This window comes from Pristiophorus japonicus, chromosome 4 (assembly GCF_044704955.1).
Source record: "Pristiophorus japonicus isolate sPriJap1 chromosome 4, sPriJap1.hap1, whole genome shotgun sequence".
Lineage (NCBI taxonomy): Eukaryota > Metazoa > Chordata > Chondrichthyes > Pristiophoridae > Pristiophorus > Pristiophorus japonicus.
In genome coordinates this window covers 3,903,809-3,921,038 of record NC_091980.1, presented here as the reverse complement: position 1 = coordinate 3,921,038, position 17,230 = coordinate 3,903,809, and the positions used below count along the sequence as shown (strand labels likewise).

At 50.5% G+C, this 17,230-nt stretch overlaps 1 protein-coding gene across 1 annotated transcript in view; it reads right to left on the bottom strand.

Annotated features, from left to right (window-relative positions):
- The window catches only part of flt4 (fms related receptor tyrosine kinase 4), a 355,428-nt gene that overhangs the window by 35,471 nt on the left and 302,727 nt on the right, over nt 1-17,230 (bottom strand). The window contains exons 20-22 of the mRNA XM_070877096.1: nt 13,959-14,112; nt 11,466-11,560; nt 191-313 (exon numbers count right to left, since the gene is read on the bottom strand). Of these exons, the coding sequence (XP_070733197.1) occupies nt 191-313; nt 11,466-11,560; nt 13,959-14,112 (372 nt within the window). The remainder of the gene's footprint in view (nt 1-190; nt 314-11,465; nt 11,561-13,958; nt 14,113-17,230) is intronic.

The window sequence follows — 17,230 nt, the reverse complement described above, 5'->3', positions numbered from 1 at the left end:
TTCAACCACTGTCTGTCCCACCTGTGACAGAGACTGTAATTCCTGTATTGGACTGTTCAGTCACCTGAGAACTCACTTCAGGAGTGGAAGCAAGTCTTCCTCGATTTCAAGGTACCCGCCTTGGTTCCCTAACCCCAATGACCCTCGCCCAACAAGGTCACTGGTTAGTTGCCTCAGACCGTCTACTTACGTTTCCCTTGCGCACGTAGTCGGGGTCCTTGTAGATATCTCTGGCGAGCCCGAAGTCGCAGATCTTCACCACATTGTTTTCGGACAGGAGGATATTGCGAGCCGCCAGGTCCCTGTGAATACACTGAACACAGCTCCCAGTCACTCACTGTGTGGCCAGCTTCACATTTTGTGGCAGATTTGCGGCGAGAGATTGTGGCGGAAGTGCGGCGAATGAGGGTATGGGGCCGATGGCCCAGGGGCAGCACGGGTCAGCCCACACTGTGATATGTGTGCGTTTCTGCGGCCGCAACCCAGACTCCAGGATGGTATGTTGCCTCCCTGGTGCAAGGGTCAAGGATGTCTCGGAGCGGGTGCAGGACATTCTGAAAAGGGAGGGTGAACAGCCAGTTGTCGTGGTGCACATTGGGACCAACGATATAGGTTAAAAAAAAGGGATGAGGTCCTACGAGACGAATTTAAGGAGCTAGGAGCTAAATTAAAGCGTAGGACCTCAAAAGTAGTAATCTTGGAATTGCTACCAGTTCCACGTGCTAGTCAGAGCAGGAATCGCAGGATAGCTCAGATGAATACGTGGCTTGAGCAGTGGTGCAGCAGGGAGGGATACAAATTCCTGGGACATTGGAACCGGTTCTGGGGGAGGTGGGACCAGTACAAACCGGACGGTCTGCACCTGGGCAGGACCGGAACCAATGTCCTAGGGGGAGTGTTTGCTAGTGCTGTTGGGGAGGAGTTAAACTAATATGGCAGGGGGATGGGAACCAATGCAGGGAGACAGAGGGAAACAAAAAGGAGACAAAAGCAAAAGACAGAAAGGAGATGAATAAAAGTGGAGGGCAGAGAAATCCAAGGCAAAATACAAAAAGGGCCACTGAATATAAAGGGGCGGCAGGAAGGATCAAAACTAAAAATCATGGTTTAAAAACTAGGATTAAAACACTCTACCTAAACGCACGCAGCATTCGAAATAAAGTAAATGAGTTGACGGCACAAATCATTACAAATGGGTATGATTTGGTGGCCATTACAGAAAAATGGTTGCAGGGTGGCCAAGACTGGGAATTAAACATACAGGGGTATCTGACGATTCGGAAAGAAAGACAAGGAGGGAAAGGAGGTGGGGTAGCTCTGTTAATAAAGGATGATATCAGGGCAGTTGTGAGAGACGATATTGGCTCTAATGAACAAAATGTTGAATCATTGTGGGTGGAGATTAGAGATAGTAAGGGGAAAAAGTCACTGGTGGGCGTAGTTTATAGGCCCCCAAATAATAACTTCACGGTGGGGCGGACAATAATCAAGGAAATAATGGAGGCATGTGAAAAAGTAACGGCAGTAGTCATGGGGGATTTTAACCTACATATCGATTGGTCAAATCAAATTGCACGGGGTAGCCTGGAGGAGGAATTCATAGAATGCATACGGGATTGTTTCTTAGAACAGTATGTTACAGAACCTACAAGGGAGCAAGCTATCTTAGATCTGGTCCTGTGTAATGAGACAGGAAAAATAAATGATCTCCTAGTAAAAGATCCTCTCGGAATGAGTGATCACAGTATGGTTGAATTTGTAATACAAATTGAGGGTGAGGAAGTTGTGTCAGAAACGAGCGCACTATGCTTAAACAAAGGGGACTACAGTGGGATGAGGGCAGAGTTGGCTAAAGTTGACTGGAAACACAGACTAAACGGTGGCACAATTGAGGAACAGTGGAGGACTTTTAAGGAGCTCTTTCATAGTGCGCAACAAAAATATATTCCAGTGAAAAAGAAGGGCGGTAAGAGAAGGGATAACCAGCCGTGGATAACCAAGGAAATAAAGGAGAGTATCAAATTAAAGACCAATGCGTATAAGGTGGTCAAGGTTAGTGGGAAATTAGAAGATTGGGAAAATTTTAAACAACAGCAAAGAATGACTAAAAAAGCAATAAAAAAAGGAAAGATAGATTACGAAGGTAAACTTGCGCAAAACATAAAAACAGAGAGTAAAAACTTTTACAGATATATAAAACGGAAAAGCGTGACTAAAGTAAATGTTGGTCCCTTAGAAGATGAGAAGGGGGATTTAATAATGGGAAATGTGGAAATGGCTGTGACCTTAAACAATTATTTTGCTTCGGTCTTCACAGTGGAAAACACAAAAACCATGCCAAAAATTGCTGGTCAAGGGAATGTGGGAAGGGAGGACCTTGAGACAATCACTATCACTAGGGGGGTAGTGCTGGACAGGCTAATGGGACTCAAGGTAGACAAGTCCCCTGGTCCTGATGAAATGAATCCCAGGGTATTAAAAGAGATGGCGGAAGTTATAGCAGATGCAGTCGTTATAATTCGTTAAAATTTTCTGGGGAGGTACCAGCGGATTGGAAAGCAGCTAATGTAACGCCTCTGTTTAAAAAAGGGGGCAGACAAAAGGCAGGTAACTATAGGCCGGTTAGTTTAACATCTGTAGTGGGGAAAATGTTTGAACCTATCATTGAGGAAGAAATAGTGGGACATCTAGATAGAAATGGTGCAATCAAGCAGACGCAACATGGATCCATGAAGGGGAAATCATGTTTAACTAATTTACTGGAATTCTTTGAGGATATAACGAGCATGGTGGATAGAGGTGTACCGATGGATGTGGTGTATTTAGATTTAAAAAAGGCATTCGATAAAGTGCCACACAAAAGGTTACTGCAGAAAATCAAGGTACACGGAGTCAGAAGAAATGTATTAGCATGGATAGAGAATTGGCTGGCGAACAGAAAGCAGAGAGTCGGGATAAATGGTTCCTTTTTGGGTTGGAAATCGGTGGTTAGTGGTGTGCCACAGGGATCGGTGCTGGGACCACAACTGTTTACAATATGCATAGATGACCTGGAAGAGGGGACAGAGTGTAGTGTAATAAAATTTGCAGATGACACAAAGATAAGTGGGAAAGCGGGTTGTGTAGAGGACACAGAGAGGCTGCAAAGAGATTTGGATAGGTTAAGTGAATGGGCTAAGGTTTGGCAGATGGAATACAATGTCGGAAAGTGTGAGGTCATCCACCTTGGGGAAAAAAAAAACAGTAAAAGGGAATATTATTTGAATGGGGAGAAATTACAACATGCTGAGGTGCAAAGGGACCTGGGGGTCCTTGTGCATGAATCCCAAAAAGTTAGTTTGCAGGTGCAGCAGGTAATCAGGAAGGCGAATGGAATGTTGGCCTTCATTGCGAGAGGGATGGAGTACAAAAGCAGGGATGTCCTGCTGCAACTGTATAGGGTATTGGTGAGGCCGCACCTCGAGTACTGCGTGCAGTTTTGGTCGCCTTACTGAAGGAAGGATATACTAGCTTTGGAGTGGGTACAGAGACGATTGACTCGGCTGATTCCGGAGATGAGGGGGTTACCTTATGATGATAGATTGAGTAGACTGGGTCTTTACTCGTTGGAGTTCAGAAGGATGAGGGGTGATCTTATAGAAACATTTAAAATAATGAATGGGATAGACAAGATAGAGGCAGAGAGGTTGTTTCCACTGGTCGGGGAGACTAGAACTAGGGGGCACAGCCTCAAAATACAGGGGGAGCCAATTTAAAACTGAGTTGAGAAGGAATTTCTTCTCCCAGAGGGTTGTGAATCTGTGGAATTCTCTGCCCAAGGAAGCAGTTGAGGCTAGCTCATTGAATGTATTCAAATCACAGAGAGATAGATTTTTAACCAATAAGGGAATTACGGGTTATGGGGAGCGGGCGGGTAAGTGGAGCTGAGTCCACGGCCAGATCAGCCATGATCTTGTTGAATGGTGGAGCAGGCTCGAGGGGCTAGATGGCCTACTCCTGTTCCTAATTCTTATGTTCTTATGTTCTTATGTTCTTATGTGTGCGCACCAGGTCCGTGCAGCAGAGCTGGTCTCTGGTCGTCCTGGTTAATCCTTGCCACTGGACCAAGACCTCGCTCTGTCAAGCCCGTGTGGTGGCTGGTGTGCAACGGCCACCCCACGTTAAAACAATCCACGCACAGGGCATCTTCCACTTCTGGAGTTCAGGATCTGGAATATCGGGTCCTTCACTGAAGCATCTGTGAACTCATGTGGAAGCAAGTCATCCTCGTTCGAGGGACCACCTATGATGATGATGATTGGGGTAGACATCTGTCTTTGCTGTTTGTGGGGGGGGTTATTCTGGCCAGGGGTTAGCGTGGAAACCTCCCCGCTGATTTACCTTCCATTCGTTTCAATGATCCCAAAAATCTGACTCATTGAGTCCATGTTGAACACTGCGAACAGGTGTAACCTCGGAAAGACTGAATAGGCTAGAAAACAGAAGGCTGAGGGGTGAGCTGATAGATATCTTGATACAGCGTTTGACAGAACTAGGGGCCATCAATATGATAGTCTGTAATAAACCCAACAGGGAATTCAGGAGAAACTTCTTTACCCAGAGAGCGGTGAGAATGTGGAACTCGCTGCCACAGGGAGGGGTTGAAGCGAATAGTATCGATGCATTTAAGGGGAAGCTGGATAAACACATGGAGGAGAGAGGAATAGGAGGATATGGTGATGGGGTGAGATGGAGAGGGATGGGAGGGGGCTGGTGTGGAGCATAAACACCAGTGTAATGTATTTGCTTCATGGGTTCTTTGCTTAAGAATTCACAACAACATTGCTATTAAGAACCAGTTGGTTTATTAGCAAAGGTTTAACAATCACACTACACATTACCAGTTCATCCACCAGGCTCACAACCACCTGCCCCAACTGGCTGGGGTTTTATTGAGTCTTGTGACTATCATGTGACTGGCTAAGCCACTCACAACTCAACACTGTGAGCATCCATAGAAACATAGAAACATAAAAAATAGGTGCAGGAGTAGGTCATTTGGCCCTTCGAGCCTGCACTACCATTCAATAAGATCATGGCTGATCATTCACCTCAGTACCCCTTTCCTGTTTTCTCTCCATACCCCTTGATCCCTTAATCCGTAAAGGCCTCATCTAACTCCCTCTTGAATATATCCAATGAACTGGCATCAACAACTCTCTGCAGTAGAGAATTCCACAGGTTCACAACTCTCTGAGTGAAGAAGTTTCTCCTCCTCTCGGTCCTAAACAGCTTACCCCTTATCCTTAAACTATGTCCCCTGACATCGGGAACATTCTTCCTGCATCAAACCTGTCCACTCACTGTCAAATTTTTATAGATTTCTATGACATCCCCTCTCATTCTTCTAAACTCCAGTGAATACAGGCCCAGTCGATCCAGTCTTTCCTCATATGTCAGTCCTGCCATCACCTGTTTGGTGAACCTTCGCTGCACTTCCTCAATAGCAAGAACATTATCCTCAGATTAGGAGACCAAAACTGAACACAATATTCCAGGTGAGGCCTCACCAAGGCCCTGTACAAGTGCAGTAAGACCTCCCTGCTCCTATACTCAAATCCCCTTGTTATGAAGGCCAACATACCATTTGCCTTCTTCACCGCATGCTGTACCTGCATGCCAACTTTCAATGACTGATGTACCATTACACCCAGGTCTCGTTGCACCTCCCCTTTTCCTAATCTGCCACCATTTAGATAATATTCTGCCTTCATGTTTTTTGCCACCAAAGTGGATAACCTCACATTTATCCACATTATACTGCATCTGCTATGCATTTGCCCACTCACCTAACCTGTCCAAGTCACCCTGCAGCCTCTTAGCATCCTCCTCACAGCTCACACCTCCACCCAGTTTAGTGTCATCTGCAAACTTGGAGATATTACAATCAATTCCTTCATCTAAATCATTGATGTATATTGTAAATAGCTGGGGTCCCAGCACTGAGCCCTGCGGCACCCCACTAGTCACTGCCTGCCAGTCTGAAAAGGACCTGTTTATCCCGACTCTCTGCTTCCTGTCTGCCAACCAGTTCTCTATTCACGTCAGTACATTATCCCCAATACCATGCGCTTTAATTTTGCACACAAATCTCTTGCGTGGGACCTTGTCAAAAGCCTTTTGAAAATCCAAATACACCACATCCACTGGTTCTCCCTTGTCCACTCTACTAGTTATATCCTCAAAAATTTCTAGAAGATTTGTCAAGCATGATTTCCCTTTCATAAATCCATGCTGACTTGGACCGATCCTGTCACTGTTTCCAAATGCACTGCTATTTCATCTTTAATAATTGATTTCAACATTTTCCCCACTACCGATGTCAGGCTAACCGGTCTATAATTCCCCATTTTCTCTCTCCTTCCTTTTTTTAAAAAGTGGCGTTACATTAGCTACCCTCCAGTCCATAGCAACTGATCCAGAGTCGATAGACTGTTGGAAAATGATCACCAATGCATCCACTATTTCTAGGGCCATTTCCTTCAGTGCTCTGGGATGCAGACTATCAGGCCCTGGGGATTTATCAGCCTTCAATCCCATCAATTTCCCTAACACAATTTCCTGACTAATAAGGATTTCCTTCAGTTCCTCCTTCTCGCTAGAGCCTCGGTCCCCTAGTATTTCCAGAAAGTTATTTGTGTCTTCCTTCGTGAAGACAGAACCAAAGTATTCCTCACTGGTGCACACATTATAACTGACATGGAGCAGTTAGGCCGAATGAACATAAGAACATAAGAATTAGGAACAGGAGTAGGCCATCTAGCCCCTCGAGCCTGCTCCGCCATTCAAAAAGATCATGGCTGATCTGGCCGTGGACTCAGCTCCACTTACCCGCCCGCTCCCCATAACCCTTAATTCCCTTATTGGTTAAAAATCTATCTATCTGTGACTTGAATACATTCAATCAGCTAGCCTCAACTGCTTCCTTGGGCAGAGAATTCCACAGATTCACAACCCTCTGGGAGAAGAAATTCCTTCTCAACTCGGTTTTAAATTGGCTCCCCGTATTTTGAGGCTGTGCCCCCTAGTTCTAGAATGGCCTGTTTCTGCGCTGTAAATACTTGGTGATTCAGCCCTTCGAGCTCTTCCACCACTCGGTTAAATCATGGCTGATCTTGACCCCAATCATTCGCCTTTGCTCCACATTACTGGATACTGTTATGTATGTAAACACTGTAACTGTGTAAGACTTGCCACCAGAGGGCGCAACTGTTGGAGGCCCAAGGGTCACCTGCACACCTCGTGCAAGGGAGTATAAAAGGTTGTCTGCCATGTTGCTTAGACACTCTTGAGTTGTATTAAAGAGACTAAGGTCACAGTATTCAGTCTTTTGGAGTTCTTCCACACCTAACAGATACCCTGACCCCACCAAACTCTATCGGTCCCAGTCTTGTGCGGACAACGATGGAATAGGGCCAGGGTTTGAATCTATTGTTGTGGGGGAGGTGTGCGGTAGTGGGGTGGGATTCCCTGTGTTGTAGTAAAGTAGCGGTGAGGTGAGACATATCGCTCCCTGCATCACTCGACGGAGAGGGCAGTGTCTGGGTGGGATTGCCCCCCTGTCCAGGGGGGCGGGGGGGGGGGAGCCCGGCAGAGTTGAGTCTCGCAGCGTGTGACACGTCGGTGAGGGCAGTACAAGGGTCAGCGGAAGCCCGCGGGTGAAGCGAGCGACAGGAGGCAAAGGGCTCGGACAAGACCAAGGGTAATGCCAGTGGCAGAGGCAGCGTCAACACATCGTCAAAGAAATGAAGACCTTTCAAGGAGAGAGGGGAGAAGCTGGGCTTGTTCTCCTTATGGCAGAGAAGGTTAAGGGGAGATTTAGTAGAGGCATTCAAAATCATGACAGGTTTTGATAGAGTGAATTAGGAGAAACTGGTCCCAGGGGCAAGAGGCTCGATAACCAGAGGGACACAGATTGACGGCAATTGGCAAAAGGACCAGAGGGGGAGGTGAGGAGAATGTTTTTACGCAGCGAGTTGTTGTATTGGGAACGCGCTGCCTGGAAGGGCGGTGGGAGCAGATTTAGTTTCCGTATTTAAGGAAGGATATACCTGCATTGGAGGCAGTTCAGAGAAGGTTCACTCGGTTGATTCCGGAGATGAAGGGGTTGTCTTATGAAGAAAGGTTGAGCAGGTTGGGCCTCTACTCATTGGAGTTTAGAAGAATGAGAGGTGATCTTATTGAAACGTACAAGATTCTGAGGGGGTTTGACAGGGTAGATGCAGAGAGGATGTTTCCCCTCTAGAATCTAGAACTAGGGGCAGAGTTTCAGAATAAGGGGTCACCCATTTAAAACGGAGATGTGGAGGAATTTCTTCTCTCAGAGGGTGCTCTGCCCCAGAGAGCTGTGGAGGCTGGGTCAATGAATATATTTAAGGTGGAGGTAGACAGATTTTTGAACGATAACGGAGTCAAGGGATATGGGGAGTGGGCAGGGAAGTGGAGTTGAGGCCAAGATCAGATCAGCCATGATCTTATTGAATGGCGGGGCAGGCTCGAGGGGCCAAATGGCCGACTCCTGCTCCTATTTCATCCGTTGTTATATTCTTATGATTGGTCTCTGCAGCCCTGGGTTACTGAGGGGTCAATCAGTTATACTTCCTGCTCCTGTCAATTTGCCGTGACACCCTGGCACCCCCCAACTGGATGGTGTGGATGTTGGGAGAGATCACCAGGAGGGTATGCTTCGAAGTCCCCCTTCACACTCGCTCTCGGGATTCACTCAGGGGTTAGCTCCCTGTAGAACTGGACCTGAACGACAATCCGTGCCTTCAGGAAAGGAGGGGGGTAAATTGGGAGTTTTGTGTACCGTCTAAATCTCACGATGATGAATTTAGGTGTCGGCCGTGACTCAGTGGGCAGCTCATTCACCTCGGAGTCAGAAGGTTGTGGGTTCCAGTCTCACTCCAGAGACTTGAGCACATAAATCTAGGCTGACACTCCCAGTGCAGTACTGAGTGAGCGCTGCACTGTCGGAGGGGCAGTACTGAGGGAGCGCCGCACTGTCGGAGGGGCAGTACTGAGGGAGTGCCGCACTGTCGGAGGGGCAGTACTGAGGGAGCGCCGCACTGTCGGAGGGGCAGTACTGAGGGAGCGCCGCACTGTTGGAGGGGCAGTACTGAGGGAGCGCCGCACTGTCGGAGGGGCAGTACTGAGGGAGTGCTGCACTGTCGGAGGGGCAGTACTGAGGGAGCGCCGCACTGTCGGAGGGGCAGTACTGAGGGAGCGCCGCACTGTCGGAGGGGCAGTACTGAGGGAGTGCTGCACTGTCGGAGGGGCAGTACTGAGGGAGTGCTGCACTGTCGGAGGGGCAGTACTGAGGGAGTGCTGCACTGTCGGAGAGGCAGTACTGAGGGAGTGCTGCACTGTCGGAGGTGCCGACTTTTGGATGAAACGTTAAACTGAGGCCCCGTCTGCTCTCTCAGGTGGATGTAAAAGATCCCATGGTACTATTTCGAAGAAGAGCAGGGGAGTTTTCCCCGATGTCCTGGGGTCAATAGTTATCCTTCAATCAACATCACAAAAACAGATTATCTGGATCATTATCACATTGCTGTTTGTTGGAGCTTGCTGTGCGCTAGTTGGCTGTTGCGTTTCCTATATTACAACAGTGACTACACTCCAAAAGTACTTCATTTGGTGCAAAGCCCTCTGAGATGTCCTAAGGTGGTAAAAGGCTCTATATAAATGCAAGTCTTTAGCTAACTCCAAATATGGGGCAGATTGACCAGTGTCGATGGTCTGCACACCCTGGGAGCTGCACACTCAGTATAACGTTGCAGTCTCTTTCATCCATAGTACTTTGGCCTGTTTTCCGAATTCCCCTAGACTCCAAATCCAGATCTCTCCCCTCTCCCCACTCTCCCCTCCCTCACTCTCCCCTCCCCCACTCACCTCCTCTGTCACTCTCTCTCTCCCCTTCCATCACTCTCCCCCCTCCCTCACTCTCCCCCTCCCTCACTCTCCCCTTCCCTCATTCTACCCCCTCCCTCTCTCTCCCTCTCTCTCCCTCACTCTCTCTGCCCCTCCCTCACTCTTCCTCTCTCCCCTCCCTCACTCTCCCTCCTCCCTCACTCTCCCCCTCCCTCTCACTCTCCCCCTCCCTCTCCCTCCCCTCCCTCACTCTTCCTCTCTCCCCTCCCTCATTCTTCCTCTCTCCCCTCCCTTACTCTCCCCCTTCCCTCACTATCTCTTCCTCACTCTCCCCCTCCCTCTCTCCCTCACTCTCCCCCTCACTCTCCCCCTCACTCACTCTTCCTCTCTCCCCTCCCTCAATCACCATTCCTTTCAAACCCAAGTTTGATGTCATCTCCCCAGGACTTCTGGATTTTATTTTCAAATGCGGTTCTGATCTGCAGCCTGTGTTGGTCCTGGGTTTCTCAATTTAAAATTAAACTACGATCAAGCCCACTTGTGTCGCAAAAATTGGTTTGATTTAAGAAAGTAACATCAGTCCTGCCCCGTGCGTCTGTTAATCGGCCAGGAGATGTTTCAACAGGGAATCAAACCGGTTTTGATGAAATGCTGCCTTTGGCTGTAGGTTTCAGACATAGACAGACACAATCAGATTATGCGTAGCTCGGACGGGATCAGAATCGTGCAGGAAATACAGTCAGACATCCGGCAATCATTTCCCCCTCGCAATCTCTGCAGCCAGCAGGAGGGGGCAGTGGAGAGCTGTGCATGGTAGGCAGTCTCCTCACAGATTGGGCAACTTGGGCTACGGGGAAATGACCAAAACAAAATCGGGAAAGACAGAATGAAGGAAGGAAAGAGGGAAAGAAAGAAATAAGGAAAGAAAAATACAACAAAAGAAAAAAAAGAATGAAGGAAAGAAGGAAATCGAGGAAGAATGAAGAAAAGATAGATAATCTTGAGCGCCTTTCATGACATCAGGTTGTTCCAAAGCGGTTTACAATGAAGTACTTTTAAAATGGAAGTCACGGTTGCAACATAGGTATCACCTTTAATGCTGCCTTTGGGAGATTGGTACCTGTTCTACATTAATGGGACCAGGCAGCACTGAATTATACTGCTGGCTGCTGCACTGCCCCTGTTCGCTGCCCAGTGAATGGTGCTGGAAGGAGAATGTGTGTTGATGGCGGTACTGAGCATGTCTGTGATTATCCCCCTCTCCTAATATTCAAAACATAGAATCTTACAGCACAGGAGGAGGCCATTGGGGCCCATCGAGCCTGTGCCGGCTCTGTGACAGAGCGATCCGATCAGTCCCACCCCCACTACACCTCCCCCCCGCTCTCTCCCCGCAGCCCCGCAAGTTTTTTCCTTTTCAAGTATTTATCCGACTCCCTTTTGAAAGTAGCAGTTGACACTCGCTGTGTTCCCTCAGATACGGAGCGGTACCAGAAGGTGACCCGTGCCCACGGACCGACCCAGGTAGCAGCCAACCTATTTGGGGACCTCACCTTTCTGGACGCCAGGAACTCCATCCCTCGGGCCACTTGGAAACTGTAGCAGATAAGATCCACCAGGGTCAGGGGGCACTGCCAAAGGTCGTCGACTGTCAGAGGGAAAACAGATATTTACACAGTTCAGTAGTCCCAGGTCTCAACACTGTCCCGCTAGACTATCGCATAACAATCTCCGATTCTCCCCACACTGTCCCTGTGTTGGCCAATATAATTCTGAGGCCACAGGATGCAGATAACCCCACCTACCCACCCTCTCCCCATATCCCCCAACCCCACCTACGCACCTTCTCCCCATATCCCCCAATCCCACCTACCCACCCTCTCCCCATATCCCCAACCCCACCTACCCACCCTCTACCCATATCCCACAACCCCACCTACCCACCCTCTCCCCATATCCCCCAACCCCACCTACCCACCCTCTCCCCATATCCCCAACCCCACCTACCCACCCTCTACCCATATCCCACAACCCCACCTACCCACCCTCTCCCCATATCCCCCAACCCCACCTACCCACCCTCTCCCCATATCCCCCAACCCCACCTACCCACCCTCTCCCCATATCCCCCAACCCCACCTACCCACCCTCTCCCCATATCCCCCAACCCCACCTACCCACCCTCTCCCCATATCCCCCAACCCCACCTACCCACCTTCTCCCCATATCCCCCAACCCTACCTACCCACCCTCTCCCCATATCCCCCAACCCCACCTACCCACCCTCTCCCCATATCCCCCAACCCCACCTACCCACCCTCTCCCCATATCCCCCAACCCCACCTACCCACCCTCTCCCCATATCCCCCAACCCCACCTACCCACCCTCTCCCCATATCCCCCAACCCCACCTACCCACCTCCCCATATCCCCCAACCCCACCTACCCACCCTCTCCCCATATCCCCCAACCCCACCTACCCACCCTCTCCCCATATCCCCCAACCCCACCTACCCACCCTCTCCCCATATCCCCCAACCCCACCTACCGACACTCTCCCCATATCCCCCAACCCCACCTACCCACCCTCTCCCCATATCCCCCAACCCCACCTACCCACCCTCTCCCCATATCCCCCAACCCCACCTACCCACCCTCTCCCCATATCCCCCAACCCCACCTACCCACCCTCTCCCCATATCCCCCAACCCCACCTACCCACCCTCCCCATATCCCCCAACCCCACCTACCCACCCTCTCCCCATATCCCCCAACCCCATCCACCTACCTTCTCCCCATATCCCCCAACCCCACCCACCCACCTTCTCCCCATATCCCCCAACCCCACCTACCCACCTTCTCCCCATATCCCCCAACCCCACCTACCCACCTTCTCCTCATATCCCCCAACCCCACCTACCCACCCTCTCCCCATATCCCCCAACCCCACCTACCCACCTTCTCCCCATATCCCCCAACCCCACCTACCCACCTCCCCATATCCCCCAACCCCACCCTCTCCCCATATCCCCCAACCCCACCTACCCACCCTCTCCCCATATCCCCCAACCCCACCTACCCACCCTCCCCATATCCCCCAACCCCACCTACCCACCCTCTCCCCATATCCCCCAACCCCATCCACCTACCTTCTCCCCATATCCCCCAACCCCACCCACCCACCTTCTCCCCATATCCCCCAACCCCACCTACCCACCTTCTCCCCATATCCCCCAACCCCACCTACCCACCTTCTCCTCATATCCCCCAACCCCACCTACCCACCCTCTCCCCATATCCCCCAACCCCACCTACCCACCTTCTCCCCATATCCCCCAACCCCACCTACCCACCTCCCCATATCCCCCAACCCCACCCTCTCTCCATATCCCCCAACCCCACCTACCCACCTTCTCCTCATATCCCCCAACCCCACCTACCCACCTTCTCCCCATATCCCGCAACCCTACCTACCCACCTTCTCCCCATATCCCCCAACCCCACCTACCCACCTTCTCCCCATATCCCGCAACCCTACCTACCCACCTTCTCCCCATATCCCCCAACCCCACCTACCCACCTTCTCCCCATATCCCGCAACCCCACCTACCCACCTTCTCCCCATATCCCGCAACCCCACCTACCCACCTTCTCCCCATATCCCCCAACCCCACCTACCCACCTTCTCCCCGTATCCCCCAACCCCACCTACCCACCCTCTCCCCATATCCCCCAACCCCACCCACCCACCTTCTCCCCATATCCCCCAACCCCACCTACCCACCTTCTCCCCATATCCCACAGAAACAAATCTAACTGTTTCTTGACGCCTTTTTTCTTTCCCCGATAAAATATTCAGCAACTTGTTTACCCATTGGGTGAAAACCTCTCCCAATTTCCCCCTTTACTGCCAGTCTCTGAATTTTAAACCTTTCACAACAAGGAATATTTGACCTGGGTAAGTTTTTTTCAATTCCTTTGCTAATTTTAAACACAATGATGAGATTTGATAATTGGGGTCAGGTTAGTGATTGGGTGATTCTCACCTTCCACCATCTCCTCCGGATGGCTGAGGATTTTCTCCATCGCGGCCCGTATACAGATCGCGTTCTCTCCAGTACTGCCACGATTCCTGTTCTCCAATCCTTTCACTACTTCCACCATCGAGGTCACCTGATTCCTCACCTTTGGCACCCGTTCCTGTGGCACAACACAAATCTCATCACATCTGGAGAATCTTGCATGGGTTAGATACAGGGTAAAGCTCCCTCTACACTGTCCCATCAAACACTCCCAGGGCAGGTACAAGGGGTTAGATACAGAGTAAAGCTCCCTCTACACTGTCCCATCAAACATTCCCAGGGCAGGTACAGCACGGGGTTAGATACAGAGTAAAGCTCCCTCTACACTGTCCCATCAAACACTCCCAGGGCAAGTACAGGGGGTTAGATACAGAGTAAAGCTCCTTCTACACTGTCCCATCAAACACTCCCAGGGCAGGTACAGGGGGTTAGATACAGAGTAAAGCTCCTTCTACACTGTCCCATCAAACACTCCCAGGGCAGGTACAGGGGGTTAGATACAGAGTAAAGCTCCCTCTACACTGTCCCATCAAACATTCCCAGGGCAGGTACAGCACGGGGTTAGAGATTCAGAGTAAAGTTCCCTCTACACTGTCCCATCAAACAGTCCCAGGGCAGGTACAGCACGGGGTTAGATACAAAGTAAAGTTCCCTCTACACTGTCCCATCAAACATTCCCAGGGCAGGTACAGCATGGGGTTAGATATAGAGTAAAGCTCCCTCTACACTGACCCATCACACACTCCCGGGGCAGGTATAGCACGGGGTTAGATTCAGAGTAAAGCTCCCTCTACACTGTCCCATCAAACACTCCCAGGGCAGGGATAGCATGGGATTAGATACAGAGTAAAGCTCCCTCTACACTGTCCCATCAAACACTCCCGGGGCAGGTACAGCATGGGGTTAGATACAGAGTAAAGCTCCCTCTACACTGTCCCATCAAACACTCACAGGGTAGGTACAGCACGGGGTTAGATACAGAGTAATGCTCCATCTACACTGTCCCATCAAATACTCCCAGAGCAGGTACAGCACGGGTTAGATACAGAGTAAAGCTCCCTCTACACTGTCCCATCAAACATTCCCAGGGCATGGACATTGTTAGGAACATAAGGAACAGGTGGAGGCCATTCAGTCCTGGAGTTTGCTCTGCTATTGAATTGGATTGTGGCTAATCTGTGTCAACCCCATTGCCCCCATGGACCTTTGCTCGTTACCCTTACCCAACAAAAATTGAGCTATATTGTCTCTGTCTTTCGGACGAGATGTTAATTCATCTGCCCTCTCAGGTGGACGTAAAGGGTCCCACGGCACTATTTTGAAGAAGAGCAGAGGGAGTTCTCCCCGGTGTCCTGGGGCCAATATATATCCCTCAACCAACACGACTAAAAACAGATTATATGGTCGTTATCACATTGTCGTTTGTGGGAGCTTGCTGTGCACATTTATCTGTTGCATTTCTGACGTAACAACAGTGACTACACTCCAAAAGTACTTCATGGAGTGTGATGCACTTTGGGACGTCCTGAGGTTGTGAAAGGCGCTATAGAAATGGAACTCTTTCTTTTTTCTTGTTTTGCAAGCAGGTCCAGGCGACATTTATACCAATTCACTGGAGCTTTGCAAAGAAATCGAACAGGCGTTTTGCCACTATGGTCTTAGTTCCAATAACCGGAAGCCTTTTCACTCAATGCAGTGGTTTTCCAACTGAGCGGGCAAGGTAAAGGTTCATGACCCAGCGTGCAGGAAAAGTCCAGAAAAGTGTAGGGAGGGAATGGGGTCATTTTACCGAGCGAAATATTTTCATGCTGACATTCACAGCAACATCTGCAAAGTCTCCATGATCAATAATGATGGGTTTTGATGGAGTAAGTAAAGAAAAACTGTTTCCAGGGGCAGGAGGCTTGATAACCAGAGGACACAGGGATTGACAGATGCAGGGAGGATGTTTCCCCCGGGCTGGGGAGTCTAGAGCCAGGGGTCACAGTCTCAGGATAAGGGGTCGGCCATTTAGGGCTGAGATGAGGAGGAATTTCTTCACTCAGAGGGTGGTGAATCTTTGGAATTCTCTGCCCCAGAGGGCTGTGGAGGCTCAGTCTCTGAGTATATTCAAGGCTGAGATCGATGGATTTTTGGAGTCTTGGGGAATCAAGGGATATAGGGATCAGCCGGGAAAGTGGAGTTGAGGTCGAAGATCAACCATGATCTCATTGAATGGCGGAGCAGGCTCGAGGGGCCGAATGGCCGACTCCTGCTCCTAATTCTTATGTTCTTAATACAGATTTAAGATAATTGGTAAAAGAACCAGAGGGGGAGACGAGGAGAATGTTTTTACGCAGCGAGTTGTTGTGACCTGGAATGCGCTGCCTGAAAGGTCGGAGGGAGCAGATTCAATGGTAACTTTCAGAGGGGATTTGGGTAAATTCTTAAAAAGGAAAACATTGCAGGGCTGTGGGGAAAGGGTGGGGGCTGGGGCGGGGGGCGGGGGGCAGGGTGGAACAAATTAGATTGCTGTTTCAAAGAGCCGGCACATTCTGTAACTGTGCGATTCTATAGTTCAATGGACGGGTGTTACTAATCTTGGGTTTGAAATCCTTTAGACTGGAGAAGGATGGGAGATCTGAGAGAGGGGTTCCCCGGTCTTCACAAGGCAGCAGAATCGGAGATGGGGCGATGAGTCGTGACTTTGGCACAGTGGGGCTGGAGGGAGGCGGAGTGTGCAGGGGGAGTTTGTGGGGGAAAGCGCGGGGGGAGTGTGCGGGGGGAGTATGCAGGGGGAGTACGTGCAATGGGCGTGTGCGGGGGGAGTGTGTGGGAGGAGTGTGTGCAGGGAGAGGGTGAGCGGGGAGAGGGTGAGCGGGGAGAGGGTGAGCGGGGAGAGGGTGAGCGGGGAGAGGGTGAGCGGGGAGAGGGTGAGCGGGGAGAGGGTGAGCGGGGAGAGTGTGAGCGGGGAGAGTGTGAGCGGGGAGAGTGTGCGGGGGAAGTGTGCGGGGGAAGTGTGCGGGGGAAGTGTGCGGGGGAAGTGTGCGGGGGAAGTGTACAGGGGGAGTGCGGGGGGGGGGGGGAGTGTGCGGGGAGAGGGTGAGCGGGGAGAGTGTGAGCGGGGAGAGTGTGAGCGGGGAGAGTGTGCGGGGGAAGTGTACAGGAGGAGCGGGGAGAGTGTGCGGGGTGGAGAGTGTGTGGGGGGAGTGTGTGTGCGGGGGAGAGTGTGTGTGCGGGGGGAGTGTGTGTGCGGG